Here is a 19,167-nt window from a genome sequence, read left to right as displayed (position 1 = left end):
TTTATTTATCTAACAGTCAGTTATTATCCTATATATATGTGGGCAATATTTGGCAGTGTTGTTGTCTTCTCTACTGTGATATTTGGGCTCTGGCTACTCAATCATTCATGTGTTCAACTGAAGAACTCAGACATTTAATTTTTGTAATTTTATGTATTTTTATCGTCATGGATGCCAGCTATAGTAATAGTCTATACTTAATTTAAATCCTTTGTGTTCCACATGCAATGTGCAGCTGAGTGTGTGTATCATAGACAGTATAGTGTGTGTGTGTGTGTGTCCCATCAGCAGCTCTTGTGTACATTCTGTACTTTTTTGAGGAGGCGTGTGTTGCGTGGTTGTGACGTATTTTGTGCGCGACAAAACACGGCTCTCCGCATGGGTCTCGTCGCATGATAGAAGAGCCATGGTTACTGTCAGTTTCTGTGGAGAGTGGTTTATTTTCACCTGCGACAAGAAACTCGTAGCAGTACACACCACACAAGCCAGGTTGGGATCACTTTAAACGTTTCCTTCATCATTTATTGATATTATTTCTCTGTGGGGCATCTTATCTTTGCTGGCTAGCGCTGGTGGCTAACGTTAGCTGGCAGAGCACCCAGCACAGGTTATACTACCTATACATCAGAAGACTTTGAAAAGATTTGGAAAAGACTCCTGGAAAACTATCAGCTCACACCTGCTCACATCTAAAGACAAGTGTTTAGAGTTTTTAGTCTCACACTGAGATTTTAGACAGACTGTCAATCTTCACGGTCACTATTTACAAGACTACAACTAGATTATTTTAGCATTTTTTCCTACCATGTCATTTTTCCTACCATCACCACATCAAAGAAAAATCCATGCTGTGATTTGGTTTCAAAAACTAGACTTTTTGGAGATTTCTGTGTTTTCTGTGATTAAATGATGAGCATTTCTCGGGGAAACCACCTTATTGGCAATATACACTCACTGGCCACTTCATTTGGTACACCTTGCTAGTACTGGGTTGGACCCCCTTTTGCTTCCAGAACTGCCTTGATTGTTTGGGGCATAGATTCAACAAGGTGCTGGAAACATTCCTCAGTGATTTGGACCATATTGGCATGAGGCATCACACAGTTGCTGCAGATTTGTCGGCTGCACATCCATGATGCCAATCTCCTGTTCCACCTCATCCAAATGGTGATTCTGTTGGATTGAGATCTGCAGACTGTGGAGGCCATTGGAGTGCAGTTAACTCATTGTCATGTTGAAGAAACCAGTTTGAGATGATTTGAGCTTTGTGACACGGTGCTTTATCCTGCTGGAAGTATCCGTCAGAAGATGGTACACTGGTCATAAAGGGATGGACATGTTCAGCAGCAATACTCAGGGAGGCTGTGGAGCTTAAACCATGTTCAATTGGTACTAAGGGGCCCAAAGATAACATATTCCTCACAGCATTACACCACCAGCAGCCTGAACTGTTGATACAAGCCGGGATGGATCCAAGCTTTCGTGTTGTTTACACCAAATTCTGACCCGACCATCTGAATGTTGCAGCAGAATTAGAGACTCAGCATTTTTCCAATCTTCTTTTGTCCAAATTTGGTGAGAATGTGTAAATTGTTTCCTCAGTCTCCTGTTGTTAGCAGACAGGAGTGGCACCCAGTGTGGTCTTCTGCTGCTGTAGACCATCTGCTTCAAGGTTGGACGTGTTGTGTGTTCAGAGATGGTCTTCTGCAGACCTTGATTGTAACAAGTGGTTATTAGGGCCACGGGGCAGTCGCACCGAGCACTGGTTCCATACAGCAATAGCTGTAGGGACCCAAAGCCCGAGCACTACTGTTATACTGTGGATTTCTTCTTCTTCCTCTTCCGGACGCAATTTCGTCCCGCTACTAGTCCTACAATTTGAAGAGTTGCAGGACAAATTATATATCAAAACGTGCGGTTTGATCGGGACCACGACGTAAGTCGCGAAAAACTGCCCAAAATTTTGCATTGAAATGAATGGGACGGCGGGAAAAAAATGAGCAAAAAAGAACAATAATTGAAGATTTTTAAATGTCTACTTCTCCAGCATGATTTCACCTAGAGACTCCATTTAAACTTTAAACAGTAGACACAAGTCTTTTTTTGATGTCTTTTTCTCATTCTGATGCTCACTTTGAACTTCAAGTCATCTTCACCATGTCTACATGCCTAAATTTGAGTTGCTGCCATGTGATTGCGTTAACGAGCACCTAAACCGGTGTATCTAATGAAGTGGCCAGTGAGTGTACCTAGGAAAGTTATACATTCTCTGAATGATCTCAGTCTCTAGTTTGTGGTTGTAAAGTTTCATGAGGCTGTGATTATCTTAAAGGGTCACAGCAGCTCGTTTTATACAGCAAGGTCAAGTTTCAACAGTTAATCAAAAAATCTGCTTAATGGTAATAGATATTCAGATTGAATTGGTACTTGAAAAAGCCACACAGTCACAGTAATAACAGCGATAATAGCTTGTTACTTTCCACTTGTGTTGAATGAAGGAAAGATTATTTGCTTAAAGCCATACAAGCCAGGAACTAAATCCTCACTAATAGGAACCTCAGTTGGAGTAAGTGATTTGTTTTCATGTTCTTGAAAAACATCGGTGACCTGAGCTCATACCAAAATAGATTAATTGTTAACACTACAAACGTTACCTTTTCTGTATTTTATTGCAGGGAACCGTTTGTGTTTGACTGCAGCACTGCTGAGAAGAAGCCAAAGCACACAAAAGATGAGAACAACAGGTAAGAACAGCACATGACTCCTTGTTGTCAAGCAAGTGCAAAAATCTGTATGTTTTGCTAAGGAGGCCACCTGAAGCAATGTGGGGGTACCTCTGATGAATAAAATCATATAACATTATTATATTGTAGCATTTACGCATCTAAAACCATGCCCTGCTGTAATGCATGAATAAGCAAAAAGGAAGATGCATGCAAGAAAATTGCTAACAAAAATGAGAAGAACACAAATAGACAAATAGAATGATGATAATAATTAGATGGAAAGATTAATCGAATATTCTTGGGCTATAAACTAATCTAATCAGCTTGTCTCTCTGTCAACAGTGATGGTGGTGCCTCAGAGGAAACAGGAAGTGACAAAGTCCTTGCCTTCACCGTGTCTCCATCTGGAAAGCTGGTGGCACTGACTGATGACACCAAGAGGCTAGTCCTGTTTCGCTGTGAGCCTTCATGGCAGTGCATCAGCATCAGGTGCAACTTCAACTCTGTCCTCAAGTCACAGCAGCTTCATATTCTGTACAAACAATGACCAAACCAAAGGCATACGTATTAATAGTAGTTGTGTGTGTTACACAGGTGGGTGGTGAGGAGGTCCACCTCACTGATGTTCAGCCAGTCGGAAGATGAGCTTCTGGTGGCTGATAAATCAGGAGACGTGTACTCCTTCTCAGTGGTTGATCCGCAGAGAGAAGGCGAGCTGAAGATGGGCCATCTATCCATGCTGCTGGCTGTAGTAAGGAACACCAAACCGCACCGACATTCCGTAGTGCCGTAGTGAGCCGTAGTTGATAGAAATGTGTGTTAATATGTGCAAGTATTTAAAGATTCACATTCAAAATTAAATTCTCCAAATTATTTTTATCCCCAAAACAACCTATCAATTAGGGCTGGGTGATATGGACCAAAAGTCATATCCCAATATAATTAGGCTGAATATCGATATACGATATATATCCTGATATTTTTATCGCAAAGTGAGAGTTAATGTTCAGTCAAAGTCAAATATGACATGTCTCAAGTAGTTTTATTGAAACTGTTTATTTAAGTGAACATACTAACAATACTGTATAACAACAGGAGTACCTATTATTTTAAATCAAAGCTCCATAAAATGCATGTTTAAATAAAAAAAATCTTAAATAAAAATAGCCTATGAAATAAAATAAAATAAGAATAAAAAACTAAATATGACAAACCTTAGTAAGGGCAGCATTTATATATAAAGAAAGAAAAAAATAACTATATATATGCAATATGGTCTTATTCCATATTACATTTAAAAATATAAATAAATATCTTTTATATCGCTATATTGCCCAGCCCTACTACCAGTGTTTTTTTCGGCCACATCTCTCATCCCTGTTCATTGAATAAGTTAGTGAAGTTTTCTATGTGCTCAAAACAAAGTAACTGGTTCAATGTTTTGTCTGACAACATCTGAAGCCCTGAGTGATTATAGCGGTTCTGATTGGCCACACTTGAAGGCAGAGTAAAAAAAACCTGGGCTGCAGTTGAATAGTCCTTCTTGATTCAGAAGGTTCCTAACGGCTGGAAATGAACCGTAGTTAGCCAAGTGGCAGCCATGATAAGAGCTGTTAGAATTTCCAAAAAGCTTCAAAGCTTCCTTTTTTATCTGCTTTAGCATAGAGTGTACTGGGCCATCCATTAGGCTGTTTATGATCAGCATATTAACCAAAGCATCAAAAGTTTGTCTTTTAAGAAAAAGGGATTGGAGGCATTTTAGTCAAACACTGTTTGTAGACCTAGCACATTGTTCTTGCATCACTTTAACATTTATTTTTTTATAATCATAATTGGGATTCCTGTTGAAAGATATGACAGTGATAGTAGACAGGAGCGTGAGCAACCCTTCTCAACATGACAACCATTTCATTTGTGCCTGGTAGTTATTTCTTCATTTATTTCAGTTCCACTCTTGGTAAGAAAGTAATATTTCTCACCTGGTTGTATGCATTTAAGATCCTTTATTAATCTCACAGTGGGAAAATATGCAGTGTTTCAGCAGCAAATGGTACAGTGCAAAAACAAGAGGCACCAGTAAACAAAATGAAATAAAATAGGCTTAGCAAACAGAAAAAGAACAAATATAATAACTGGACAGAATGAACGGCTGAAATGACAGATACACATACAAAATATTGATACAGCAAAGTTTATTATACATTGATAATGCGATGAGTAAATTGGTAGTACTGGGAGCAGTGTTGATTTTCAGCAGCAGGATGAAGGAGGATGTGCTGTATCTCTCCTCCACACACTGCAGGTGAAGCTGCCTGTCACTGCCGCCTGAATCATCATTTTTTAAATGCACAGGATGAAGATGATCCATCTTCTGAACACTGTAGTTTCATCACGGCAGATTTATGTCAAAGAAATGTTCAATGACGAATGTCAATGACACCAATTGACTTTATAAATAAATGAATATTCCACTTGTTAGAGGTCGTTTTTTTGCAGAACACATGAGAGGAGAGTAAAATCCTTTAGACTATTTATTTAAGACAGTAATAGCGGGTAGCTGTAACCACCTCCCAGAAAAGGATGCCTAACTTACTTTTACACACAGTTTTATAATGTAAATGTGCGACTATCTGATTGGTCAAAACTGTTGGGACAGCACCATGGTTTAGACTTGAATTGGAGCACAAAGGGTGCTTCAGTTTTTCATCTGCTTGCCCTCAAATATGTGATGATGTGCAAAGCTTCATTACTATGTCCTTTCTGTTGATACTGCTTATATCTGTGTGCTGTACCTGGCACATACAATGTGTGTTCTATGCTCAGCCAAATAAATCTCCAAGCAGCATTTTACTAAAGGTCATAATGCAGACCATTGCTAATTTTATTAATCTGAATGCCTCTCAAATGAATCTTCAGGTTCCCAGCTTTCAGATAGTCTATATCACTTCTATGTGGCACCTACTGTTGCCCTGCTAACTCCCACTAAAAATTCTGCTGCCTTGTGCTTACTTGTGGCATTATGTCAGAATGTGTGCCTGCCTGGGTGAAGTGACTGACTGACTGCTTCCTACTGCTGTCTTTCAGAGCATGTCACCGGACAACAAGTACATGATCACAGCCGACCGTGATGAGAAGATTAGAGTTAGCCACCTTAGGTCTCCGTACAACATCCAGTCCTTCTGCCTGGGACATCAACAGTGAGTAACTAAACCTACAGGGGACAATTTCCCTGAAATACCAGTATGAAGGACTGCATGTAATGTGACGTAGTGTGAATGTGAATGTGAGAGTGCGTGCACACACACTCGTTGTGGTTTAGTATGGTTTCATTTGATTTTCTCAGGTTTGTCAGTGCTCTACTGGTCCCATCAGGTCATCCACACTGGCTGCTATCAGGATCAGGGGTATGTGTGAAATTTATGAAGTGACATTAACGCACATGCACACATGCACACATGCACACAAACCTCTTATCACTATTATGAGCTCCTTGCTGACTTTCTACTGAGTGATGTATGTAACGCCTGTGAATGTTATAATGCCCACAAGCGTAATAAACCACAAACGTAATAAAAAGCTTTATGCTATACAGCTTTTTATGTAATAACCCAACAAATGTATTACATTTTCCACAAACGTAATAGCCGCTGCCGACTGCAAACATAACACATGATTTCCCACAAATGTGCTAACTATCAGGTTTGCAGGGACTTATTACGTTTGTGTGGAAGTGAAAATCTTCAACTTTCAATATTGTAATAAGTTCCCACAAATGTAATAACGCAAAGAATAACGGTTGTTGTGGTTGTTGTTGTTTGCTTGTTTGCCTATACACACACTTTCATCGTTGCTGAACCAAAGAAGCCCTGACCCACGCATAACTACCTGCCAAGTCTATTGATTTTCCCCCTTTAGGGGGTCCGTCATGTGATAGCGGAGCGGATAGCCAGCAGCTGGATTTTGCACCCACATTCAGTATTTGTAATGTGTGTATATCAAACAAACAAACAACAACAACCACAATAACCATTATTCTTTGCGTAATAACATTTGTGGGAACTTATTACAATATTGAAAGTTGAAGATTTTCACTTTCCCACAAACGTAATAAGTCCCTGCAAACCTAATAGTAATTGCATTTGTGGGAAATCGCGTGTTACGTTTGTAGTAGGCAGCGGCTATTACATTTGTGGAAAATGTATTACGTTCGTGGCATTATTACATTAAAAGCTGCAGATTTGTATTACGGTTGTGGTTCATTACGTGTGTGGGCATTATTACATTTGTGGGCGTTACAGACGTAACCTACAGAAGTAACTTTAAAAGTTCATGAACGAAGTGAAAGGACGAACGAACAAGTCTTCAGACATTTACAGATGTGACCCATCAACATCAACAATGGGGGAAACTGTGTCATCCTGACACTCAGTAACATTATACCAAGCATTACGTGTTTAGCGTAGTATTTAATTTTTAGGCTAACTATATTACTGTGAATAAAGCGAAATTATTTTGACAGTATGCCACTAGTTATAGTGGATTGTGGATAAATCAGAACACTGTCATATGTTTGCAAGTGCCTAAACTTGCTAACACATAGCTAACACTGCCTTGCTAACAGCTAACTTGTCCTCTGGTAGACATAAGGTTCTAAAATAATAATTCGACATGCTGAAAACTGACAGTTACAGGCATTATGTGAATGTTTCAGCTTTTGGTTGTATATTGTGGCGCTTATTGGTTTCCCCTCAGGTGGGTGTGGTTTTAAGAGCATTGCGTTGCGCTCTCTCTTCGCTAAACCCCTTTGTTGTCAGCTGCTGCTAGTCCATAAAGCTGTTGGCCCACATTGTCACTAACTTAACTTCTTTAAAAAATTATATATCCAAGTCTTTGGAAAAATGAAAAAGTGATTTCAGGGAGAAACAGACAAAAGGGTCTAATGCTTGTTGGAAGGATAAATCCAGGATCTAAAAAATTACACGGATTAAAAAGATAAAGACAAACGAGTATATTTGAGTATTTTTAAATTTGGGCTGTTTAGAATGTGTAAATGACCAATAGGTACTAAAGATTTAGAAGTGGTCCAGAAGATCGCCTCAGCTGTCAGCCGGGGAAGCTTCCACCATCAATGTAGGCCGCTAAAAGCGTTTGGTTTTGCCACAGACTGGCTCTGATTGAAATTAAAAGTGTGAGACAACATTAGGTAGGACCCCTACAGAAATATGCCTTTTGTCAAAGAGTACAATTATTTTGTCCAACCAGAAACATCAGATATATCAGTTTTTGGCTAGGGCTGTGACTGTACAGAATATTTGTGGCCACTGTGAAAAAGTAAGGCACCACTGCTGTGTTATGGTCGACCACATCATCTAATCACCAACAATAATTATCCTAATGCACTTAGCTTCAACAGTCACAGTCTTAACCCAGCCATTACGCACAAACCGCAATGAGTTTACCGCATAGCTGCAACAATCGCATTTTTTAAACTTTATTATTCTACAGTAAAATAACAAGCCTCCGTATCACATTTGTTTATGGGCATGATGCGGACAATTGCAAAAGACAGAGATGAAGAGAGCATGCACTCGTGTGGACTTGAGAAAAATAATCTCAACATAGTGAAATATCCATGAAGTCAAACATTTAATTGTTTGCTCAATTATAGTTGGCCACTGTACTGAAGCCTATGTAAACTTACATATGAACAGTTGTTAAATCACCTTAAACAAGCCACAGTTTAGCTGTGCTTTAAACAAACAGACACCTCTGATTTTGACAGGGGGTTTCTCTTGTGATCCCCAACCCTGAAGTTCAAACTGTGCCTATGGCTGTAGATTTAATTACTGATATACTCTAAGATGTGGGCAATTACCTGCGGTAACTGTCACATCACCCCAATATTGCGGTGATGTGGTTACCATGTATACACAGAGCGACATATGGTTGCTGTTTCTAGTTGAACAAAAACATTTTACTCTTTTACAAATGGGCTATCTCTGTAGGGATAATTTATTTTGTTTACTGTTGCAATCGAAAAGCAAAAGCGTGTGTAAAATTCAGTAAGTCTTTAGTTGCTAGCATAGCACGGATGGGCTTGTTAATGACATTCAAACAATGAATGTCACACACATTTAAACTTGACAGCATAAACGCTAATCATAGAAAATTGCCTCAGACCTAGCAGTGATTCTGGAGACCCTGTTCAGACCCTTTGCTTCCTCACATCTGGTCACATACTACAAAGTTAAATAGAACCATTGTGTCAGTTTTCAGTGTAATGTGTTGTGTTTGTGCTTGTCAGGACGGGACCATGAAGCTTTGGGAATATGAGTCCGGCCGTCAGCTGCAGAGCTGGGACCTTACAGATCTTGAAGAGACCGCAAACTCTGAGGCTGACAAACAGAAGGTAAACACCGTAATCACAGCATGTTTTCCCTACAACAATTACCTACAACACCAAGGCTGGAGCATGTCCTGGGCTCTATTTCAGCAACCAGGGTTAACAAACTCTGAGCCAAACCCAAAGATGGGAACATCTGAGTTTTTCAGTCCCACAGCAGCTGATCAGAGTTAGTTCAATCGAGTAAGAGCAGTTCGCTCTTAGTAAAGATTGTCAGAATTTGACTGAAAAAAAGTCTTTATCACTGGAGCTCCAATACTAGGATTCACCACGCAATCATAGTCATGTGACCATGAATGTAATGTTTGTATTCGTGTTCACCTTGAGGACTGGAGATGAAAATTAGCCCTTAACTATACCTCTGTACAATGCAGATTTCAAGTTTTGAAATTTATGTTCATTGTGCGTGGTCATTATCAAATAAACTTAATAAAAATAAAGTTAAAGATGGCAATAGGTAAATAAAAGGACGAGCCTCCATTTTAATCCAGAGGAGAGACAGTAATCAAATCAATCAAAATGACTTTATTTATCCCCGAGGGTAAATTCAGATAGTTTGTTAGCTCTGTTAGAATGATACAGCCTGATGGCTGTAGGAGAGAAGGATCTTTTGTATCTCTCCGTCCTGCAACGGAGAGAGAGGAGCCGTCCACTGCTGTTTTTTTGGCCCATAAAGGTTTTTCTGTAGCGGATGATCTGTGTATTTCAAGATGGACTCGAACATTTTGAGGAGCAGCTCCCGTCTGGTGCCAGTCAAGATCCATTGGAGGGATGACAGCAGAAGTCTGTGCCATGAAGGACCACTGCTAGACACCCCACCATTTATGTGAAACCAGAAAGCACAGGAAAGCACCAGTACCCTGGGAGGAGACAAAGCCAGTAACATGTATTAATGGGACTTGAATGTGTGAAGATGAAGAGAGAGAGAGGAAAGGAGATGCCTGTTGTATCACATTAAGCCTATAGTGGCATAACTAGGGGCTGGTCCAAGGTAGGCATCAGCCAGGCTTTATCAAAGAGGAAAGTTTAAAGTTTTCTCTTAAATGTGGAGAGGGTGCCTGCCTCTTGGAATGAAACTGGAAGATAGTTCCACAGGAGAGGAGCCAGTCTAAGAGACAGGTTGACAGCGTAGATGAGGTCATTGAGGTTAGTTGTTGAAAATCGATATGAGAGAAGCAATATGAATATATATATCATGGAAAACTGTTTCTACGATCCCTGAGTTTAAAGACAGATCTGCACCAATTGATGATTATCTCTTATAGTTAAAATTTTGTCATTGAAGGTCATAAAATCATCACTAGTGAGGGATATATATATATATATATATATATATATATATATATATATATATATATATATATATATATATCCGGGGCCGGGACTCGATTAAAAAAATTAATCTAATTAATTAGAGGCTTTGTAATTAATTAATCGAAATTAATCGCATTTTAATCGAGAAGTAATTTTTTCGAATTTTTTTCACATGGAATTTTAGTCTACCATTGAATAATGACTGAATACATAAGCTTAAGTAACAAAAGATATTGTTTATTTTTGTTCAAGTCCAACAGACCATTGCAATTTTTGCTATTAAGTGTAGCAATAGCATATTCAGAAATATAGTTCATTTCAGAAAGTCAGGTAGCCTATAGGTAGGTAGACCTTATAGCTAGCTGCTATATGTTTTGCATTGAGGTGATACTTGAGGCCCGATGTGCTGCGGTGATATGTGAATTCCTTGTTGCATAGCAACACAATTATGCTCTTATTGACGCTCCATTGGTTTTTTGTAACAAAATGTCCCATCATCCACGGGGCCAACCAAAGCGTCTCATCAGCTTCTTCCTTCATGTTCACTGTGGTTTGTTGTTGTCTGAACTCATGAACAATAGTTGGTGCTCCAGTATAATCGGTCCGCCTGAAACTCATCCAGTGAGAAACGTTCCGCAGTGCAAAAATGTTTTAACGCGTTAATGTTTGTGTAATTAATTAGTCTTAATTAACGTGTTAAAGTCCCGGCCCTAATAAATATATATATATATATATATATATATATATATATATATATATATATATGGCTCAATGGAGTTGTCACTCTGTGAATAAATAACATTTCAGTCAAAACTGTTTTGTGCTCTTACTTATAATAACCAGTACAAGAAAGGCTGTAAAAAAAAAAAAAAAAAAAGTCCCTGTTTTGTAACAATAAGTCTGTGATGACTCTATCACTCTTCATGTTTCTCTTTTGATTATCCCCCCCAGAAGCCGACTGTGTGCTGTATCACCAGTTCTCCTGATGCCCGCCATGTAGCAGTTCAGTGTGAAAGGTGAGTGTGTGTGAATAGGTTATTTGACTCTGCAGATAGTGTTGTTTTCAGAGCATTCTCTACTATATTTTATTGAGATGCTATTGTTGTAGTACTTTGCTGTTTACTGTTTACTACTGCCAGGAAAGTCATGTTAATGGCTTGTTTAGTCAGTTGGTATTTCAGCAGGATAAACAAAAAATGACCTAATTTTAGTGACACTTGGTGGAGGTGTGTAGCATGAACGAAGGAAGAACAATTTTATATCAATGAATATGAATATATGAATGAATATATGAATTTTATATCAAATCTGATTAACGGAGCAGATTCACTCTTTGTTAATCACTTTCGCTTACATTGCTAGAATGGGCATTAGTACTGTATTTATGTGGTCCCGCAAGCCTGTAACCATAACAAACAGCCAAATGACATGTAATGTAAAAACATTGCATTCCACATAAAATCATTCCTCCATAGCTAATGTTGTGCATATTTGTCAATATTAATCTGTAATACATAAACCAATTAATTAATAAAGATCCCTTAAATCTGCTTTTTGGCTGGAGCTGGCGAATGGGAAAGTCTGTTGCTCAGTGACTCCATTGCTCAAAGTTAGTGATGACGGTCTTCGAGTTTCCTCATTTGCCTTTGCTCTTTCAGTATGAGTCATCACAACAGTTGAATTTTGAAATATGCAGCACTTAAGTCTAGCAGTCCATCATAGAAATTGTCAAAAATCCCTCCAGAATTCCACATTATGACACCAAGACAGCCAAAAATGCCATGCATCTTTTCAAAAACCCAGATCTCTAGTTTGTGGTTATAAAATTGTATGAGGTTGTGAACTCATAGCAGCTCATTTTATACAGTAAGGTCAAGTTTCAAGAAATGCTCTCACCAAAATGAAATGCTACTTCTGGGACTAACATTACACATAAAATTGGGCTCATTGAATCCACAAGAGTCTCATCTTTCCAGTAATACCCAGTTTATGCAATTCCAAGACTTTTTAGGGACCACATTGGGCAGAAATAATAAAAAATAGGTGAAAAAACACATTACTGCATGAGAAAACCTGCATGTTTTGGCCCCAAACTGCATGATATTAGAATAAATCAACTGCTGTTACACACTCCAGCATGTAGGAAACACTGGCTGCTCAACCATGGATGTTTTCTACTTCTTTGTTTCACAGAAACTTGGTCTAAGGGAGCCGACATCGATATTCACCCAGTTGGGTCTTTTTTTTCAATGTAGTGGTGGCAAAATAATGGACTCCGGCTTGAAAAAACATCCAACTTGTAAATATTTCCAATCAATATTTACATACAGACCTCTTCTTCTATGATGAATATGCATTTCCAGTCTCAAAAGTCTCTCTCCACTGCTCTCCGGTGTGAAATTGGATCATAATTCACAAAGAAAAAGTACATTTTAATTTTGGCTAAAAATCTCTGTATCAACTGACATATCTGTAATTGGTAAATTGTTCCCATTTAAATTGGTATCAGTCTCAAAAATCCTAGTAACTTGTGAGTAGTTAAACCTTCGGCAGTGCATCATAAGTTAATAATAAATTTTTCTCCTCTGAAATGTACTGAAGTAAAATCATAAAGGCTGTCATTATTAGTGAATTCACCTAAATTTAAAACAGAGCAAAATTGCATGACTTGAGAGACCCTGAAGTATTATACCTTACAGAAGGTTTAAGAGAACATGTTTTCAGTTTCTCTTCAGTCACTATGTGGCCCAGCTGTAGGATTTTGTTCTGTTCTGGTTCTTCCAGTGTGGGTCTTTGAACATTTTATTTAGGTTCCAAAGCTTTTTTTGGAGTAGCTGACAGGAAGCCACTTTTCACTTTGACATGAGAGTAAGACTTCGGCTGGCTTGAAGCTATTTTTGCTTCTGATCTTTAAATGTATTTTTGGACCTATAGAGGCAGAAGGTCACTGTGAAGCTGTAAAGCACTGCTGTACATGTAGGAGACGCCTCAAGTTAGTCAGAGGCAAAGAGGAGTACAAAGTGAAGCCATCATTTTAATATTCCACATTCAGAATTGTTCTCCTAAAGCAGCGACTGACTGATAAACCCAGCCATGAGCTGATTGATTTAACAACAATTGTTTCCTGTGTGTCCTCAGAGTGTCCACAGTTCAGTTTTTCTCTCTGGACCATGAGGGTGAAGAGAAGCTTGTTCCACACAGCCGGCTCTCCCTGCCCCACTGTCCCCTGGACATGACCTTTGACCTGGAAGGCCGGCTCTGGGTGCTGATGGATTCCAGTGATGGACCTCTTCAAATTTACACACACAGACAAGACTCCTGGAAGGTAGAGTGTGAGACAGTCATACATATTGAGAAACTGATTGTAGCTTCACACATGAGAAGATAATCAAATGATCAGAATCAACATATTAAGCTACTAAGCTACACATGCTTAGATTTGAACTGGAACAAAGTATCATTAGACGGCTGGTTGGCTATGAAGAAGAAAAGGAGGTAACTTTGATTTTACACAATAGTTCTCTAACGAACATCCAAGGTCTCAAGCACTGAATCAAGCCATTTTAACTGTGACCACCTTATACTTACTTAACATTGACGAAACTGGCAAAAAAAAGTAACCAACAAATAATTTAATACGCAGAGAGCAGCACAAGGAGCATTGAATGGTCAGCTGACCACAGAACTCCGGCCCCTGTTCCTGCACATATGGACAGTAGGAATGGGTATTGTTATAATTTCATAAATACCCTTACTGGGGATTTCCACCGGACGCGTTACAGCAGCAGCACGTCTCCACAGCATTTTTGCTGCGTCAGTCAATTCACACCGGGCGCGTTACTGCAGCAGCACGTCAGTTTAGCGAGCCGGCCGTATACACGCGAGATAACGAGATCATGCGATAATCCTGACCATACGGGAGACCGCAAGATCCCGTGATAAACTTTAAACTCTATTTATACAGTCTATGGATAAACTGTGTGTATAAAGTAAACAACAACAACAAAAACCAACTTACTTTGCTTCTCTGAGGTGAAAGATATGTTGATCTGACCATCTATCCTTATAAAAACAATATGTTATGTCATAAATGATTGTATGATGTTCCACTTCAACAATCAGTCTCTTGTCTTCCGTGTCGCCGATCCTCTGAGACCCTTTGATTGATTGATTGCCGATCTGGTGCCCCGGTCATAACATAATGTTGATGTGAAGTAGTTTTAGGCTGCATGAACTGCGTATTGTGTTTTATTTTGAAAGGGGCGGAAGTGTTTTACGCTGATTCTGAGTCGGACTTCCTGTCTGGTGCGATCTGCTCTGTTGAGATTCACGCGATTTGGCAGCGTCTCGCGGAGAAATAGAAGTCCTACCTAATGCTCGCGTAGAGACGCTGACGCGACGCTGCAGTAACGTTACGCTACGCGCCCGGTGGAAATGCTCTCATTGATTAGAGTGTTACCTATTTGCAACGTCATACGCGACGCTGACGTTACGCTGCAGTAACGCGCCCGGTGGAAATCAGGCTTTACTCTTATCAGTCCTCCTTAATGGTTCACTTATTTATTTATACTCTTTTTCTATTACATTAAATCAAATTTTATTTATCCAGCCCAGAATTACAAATAAGAAATTTATCTCAGAGGGCTCTACAGTCTTTGACCCTCACAACAGATGAGGGAAAAATCCTAAAAAACAGAAACCTCAGGTACAGCAAGGACTGCTCAGGACGCCCCTTTCCTACTTCTCATCAGTACATGGGCCGCAGCATTCTCTACCACCTGGAGAGACTTTAGCGTTTATTTGAGGTGGTTGCAGTTATCTTACCTCGAATTAACAACAGCATGAACTAGTTTAGAATTGGACCCGAGCCTCTGCAGCGAGAGCTCAATATTGACTTTCTTAGCCCATGTTCTACCAACTGAGCTACCCTGCCTACTAGGACTTTCACTTCGAAGACTTGCAGGAACATGACTCGTAGGGGACAATATGCAACCTCAAAAGAAGGGGCTACACTCTGTTATAAACAGAAATAAGCAGCAATGTTAAACGTCTGCTCTGGCAGAGCGTAAGGAGAGCTGTCAGGAGGAGTCCTGGGAGTAAACCCAGCAAAAGCAGCTCTAATAAGGTCAAAGTTAGTGAGACAATAGGATGAACCAAAAGGCAGAATTGTAATCAGTCATACTACAAGAAAAAGTTACAATATTTCTTCTTCTCCTTCTAATATAATCAAGTGGATGTTTTAGCATTTTTTTGATGGTGTATAGCCGACGATATTTTGACTGTCTGTGATTGGACTGCAGTGTGGTGTAGTTCCTCTGAAAGGCTTGGGGAAGCAGGTGAGCTGCACTCTATCAGGGGTGGTAAAGTAAAATTTTGTCTGGACAATAAGCCGCATTATCTATTTTATAATTTGTTCAAATCTCATAAATATGCTGGGCAAGACCAGAAAATAATTGGCTCTGTATATATGTACTATATATACATTCATTCATTATCCTTAACTGCTTATCCGCTCTGGAGTTGCTGAGGGCTGGAGCTGATCTCAGCTGACATTGAGTGAGAGGCGGGTCCACCCTGGACAGGTCTCCAGACACAGGGCTATCACAGGGCAGACATATAGAGACAGACAATCACACAATTTAGAGTCAGACCATTTGGAATCACCAATTTAGCCTAACTGCATGTTTTTGGACTGTGGGAGGAAGCCGGAGGACCTGAAGGGAACCCACGCTGACACAGGGAGAACATGCAAACTCCACACAGAAGAATGTGGTCGGGAGTTGAACTGGCAATCCTCTTGCTGTGGGGCAAGAGTGCTAAGCACTACACCACCGTGTAGCCCCACTATATGTTTTATATTTTTGGCAATTTTAAGAATTGCGCAGTGGCCATAGGAAAGTTGTTATTTTGGCCCCCTAGAAATGTAAACAAAACCTGATTTGAGAAGAAATGACCCTTCAGTTAGTTCTGGCTTTCCATCTCCTATACAGAGGAGCATACAGCTCCTCCCTCAGCAGGGTTCCCTGTCTGTTACATGGTCTGAATAGTAAATAATCACATCAGCAGAATCCGAAACATGTCAAACAATTTCATTCACAGCAGACATTGTGGTAGGTAGATTTTATTTTTTCAGGTATTCCTAACTTTTTTCTTGTAATTTTTCAATTTTATTCTCAATCTCAGAAAACATAGGTCTGTGTGTTGTTTAGAATGTCCAGAAAAGTTTTTGGGAACATGAGCAGAAATCTTGCTGAAACACATTTGTGATATTAAAGTCCAGGGTTGTATAATTTAATGAAAAATGTACTACCTGCACATTTAAGGGGGTTACTTCACAAAATGTCTATTTTCTATGTGTGCTGGCTCTAACTGACTTATGTATTCTGTGCTCCAACTAGTGTGATGCTGAGAGCCCTGAACTACACAGAGTGACTGAAGCCCTCAAGCCACACTGGGAGACACTAGAGGGTTGGTCATCTCTCTCTCTCTAACACTCTCTAACACTCTCTCTCTCTCTCTCTCTCTCTCTCTCTCTCTCTCTCTCTCTCTCTCTCTCTCTCTCTCTCTCTCTCTCTCTCTCTCTCACACACACTACACTACACTACTGTATGGATGCATGGATGAAACTGTTCACCATTCTGTATGTTCCATGCTTCCCTAATTTATTTTGGAAAATGTTTAACATAAAATGCATCTCATTGCCCACAACTCAGTATAGAGTATAGAAACTGTATAAAAGTGGTGCTGCAAGAAGTAGGAGCATTTTCTATTGACTTACAGATTGGGTTGTAAAGGGTTGGAAAAATTTTGGTAAATTTCCTGAAACTTTCCATGGAAAGTTAAGCATGGGAAATTGGAAATATGTCTTTTCATTGAATAACAAAAACATGAATGTTGGGTGAAGATTTACTCATTCCTCTCCCCAACCCCGACCCCACCCATTCAAAAATAATGATAACATTAAAACAACAAAAGTAGCTCTGTAGCTGTTTTTATAGCATCATGTTGGCGAGCTTCTTTTGTAAACAAACACCTGTACGGTGTTGCTCACTAATATTAGTACTGTAGTCGGGTAAAGAGCCAGTGTGTGTGCTCATGTCCCCACAGTTTAACACACTTCCATGGACTTGGAAGCAGCAGTTTTGCACACAGAGAAGGGGAAATATATCAATCAAAATCAAATCAAAATTACTTTATTCATCCCCAATGGGAAATTTAGTAAGATATGGTGATCATAGTATGTTGAGCCACTAGGGGAAATGTAGAGCGCACATATGAATAAATTTGTTGGAGGGTTGATGAGACCTTGTTTCTTTTTTTTTTTTTTTATACTTATATTTTTATTAGTTTTTATGTCAGGAATAGTCAAACATGACAACATCACAGTACATTCAAATGAAAAATAACATAGCCAGGCAATTGTATCACGTGGGGACGGTCAACAAATAAAATTTTGCACTACTCAGTCCAAACAATATATGTCCCTTGGAATGTATCTGGCGGTTATACACCACGTTAAACAGAGCATTAGCAAGACAATAAAATAAAAGTAGAAGGGGGGGGTCATGAATGACCCTCCTCGTTTGTCAAGAACGCCGTCCATTTTTTCCATCTTGCATAATACAGGCCTTTTCTTAGTCTGAGCAGGAAGGTTAGTTTCTCCATCTGGTGAATTTCTTTAATGACCTCTAACCAGTCAGAGGTTGTGGGTGGGTCTGACTGCAGCCACTTACGGGTGATAGCTTTTTTTGCTGCTGCAGACATTATCCTCAAGAGGTATCTATCATTTTCTGCCATCCCGTCTGGTAAATCACTTAGAAAAAGAGTTGTAAATGGCAGAGGAACCTGTTGTCCCAGTATCCTTCGTATGGTTTCCACAATATCGTCCCAAAAAGGTTGTAGACCTGGGCAACTCCAAAAGATGTGGTAGTGGTTTGCCTCTTCATTTCCACACTTCCTCCAGCATGTGTGAGCCGTTGTTATTGAATATGTTTTCATTTTAGGTGTTACAAAGAAACGAACAAGGTTCTTCCAACAGAATTCACGCCAATACATAGAACAAGACGTGGAAAAAGCATTACCACACATATTATCCCATTGTTTACAGGTTATTTTGTCATTTAATTCTCTCTCCCATCTCTCTTTGATGTATGTTGTGGTATTATCTCTGCTCTTTGCAATGCCTTGGGAAAGCCTTGAAATAACAGATTTACAGGTACCATTATATGCCCGTATTATTAGTTGTATTATTTCGTTTAATTCTGCAGTTTCATTTTCCCGGATTTCTTTCATAAAATATTGACGTACTTGTAAATATCTAAAAAAATCGTGATTTTCTAAGTTATATTTTTCTTTCAGTGCTTGAAAACTTTGTAGCCTATTTTTTTCCATTATATTACAAAAGGCAGTAATACCCTTATTGGTCCAGTACTTAAACCGAGAGTCCATACCATTCGGTTTAAAATCAGTGTCATGTCCAACCCATCTGATTTTTTTCAATTGATTCCACAAGTTGAATTGTTTCACAACCCCAAACCAGGTGTGTAATGTAAAGGAGACAAATGGGCTCAAATGCTCTTGAAAAGTTGTCATTAATTTGTTATCACCAATCATTGCTTGTATGGGGATGCCTTTGCATTCCCTTTCCATATCCTTCCATTTTGCCTCATATCCACTATCACACCAAAGGACCATATATTTCAACTGAGCAGAATGGTAATAATC

General features: G+C 39.3%; 1 protein-coding gene across 1 annotated transcript in view; it reads left to right on the top strand.

The window, feature by feature from the left end:
- The first annotated feature begins 337 nt into the window (after positions 1-337).
- The window catches only part of wdr4 (WD repeat domain 4), a 28,860-nt gene continuing 10,030 nt past the window's right edge, over positions 338-19,167 (top strand). The window contains exons 1-10 of the mRNA XM_059342301.1: positions 338-489; positions 2,676-2,744; positions 3,069-3,215; positions 3,321-3,477; positions 5,811-5,923; positions 6,070-6,130; positions 9,031-9,135; positions 11,395-11,459; positions 13,582-13,768; positions 16,842-16,911. Of these exons, the coding sequence (XP_059198284.1) occupies positions 407-489; positions 2,676-2,744; positions 3,069-3,215; positions 3,321-3,477; positions 5,811-5,923; positions 6,070-6,130; positions 9,031-9,135; positions 11,395-11,459; positions 13,582-13,768; positions 16,842-16,911 (1,057 nt within the window). The 5' untranslated portion in view covers positions 338-406. The remainder of the gene's footprint in view (positions 490-2,675; positions 2,745-3,068; positions 3,216-3,320; positions 3,478-5,810; positions 5,924-6,069; positions 6,131-9,030; positions 9,136-11,394; positions 11,460-13,581; positions 13,769-16,841; positions 16,912-19,167) is intronic.

This window comes from Centropristis striata, chromosome 10 (genome assembly GCF_030273125.1).
Source record: "Centropristis striata isolate RG_2023a ecotype Rhode Island chromosome 10, C.striata_1.0, whole genome shotgun sequence".
In the NCBI taxonomy this organism is placed as follows: domain Eukaryota; kingdom Metazoa; phylum Chordata; class Actinopteri; order Perciformes; family Serranidae; genus Centropristis; species Centropristis striata.
The sequence above is the reverse complement of the archived record's forward strand: the minus strand, read 5'-3'. Positions and strand labels throughout refer to the sequence as shown.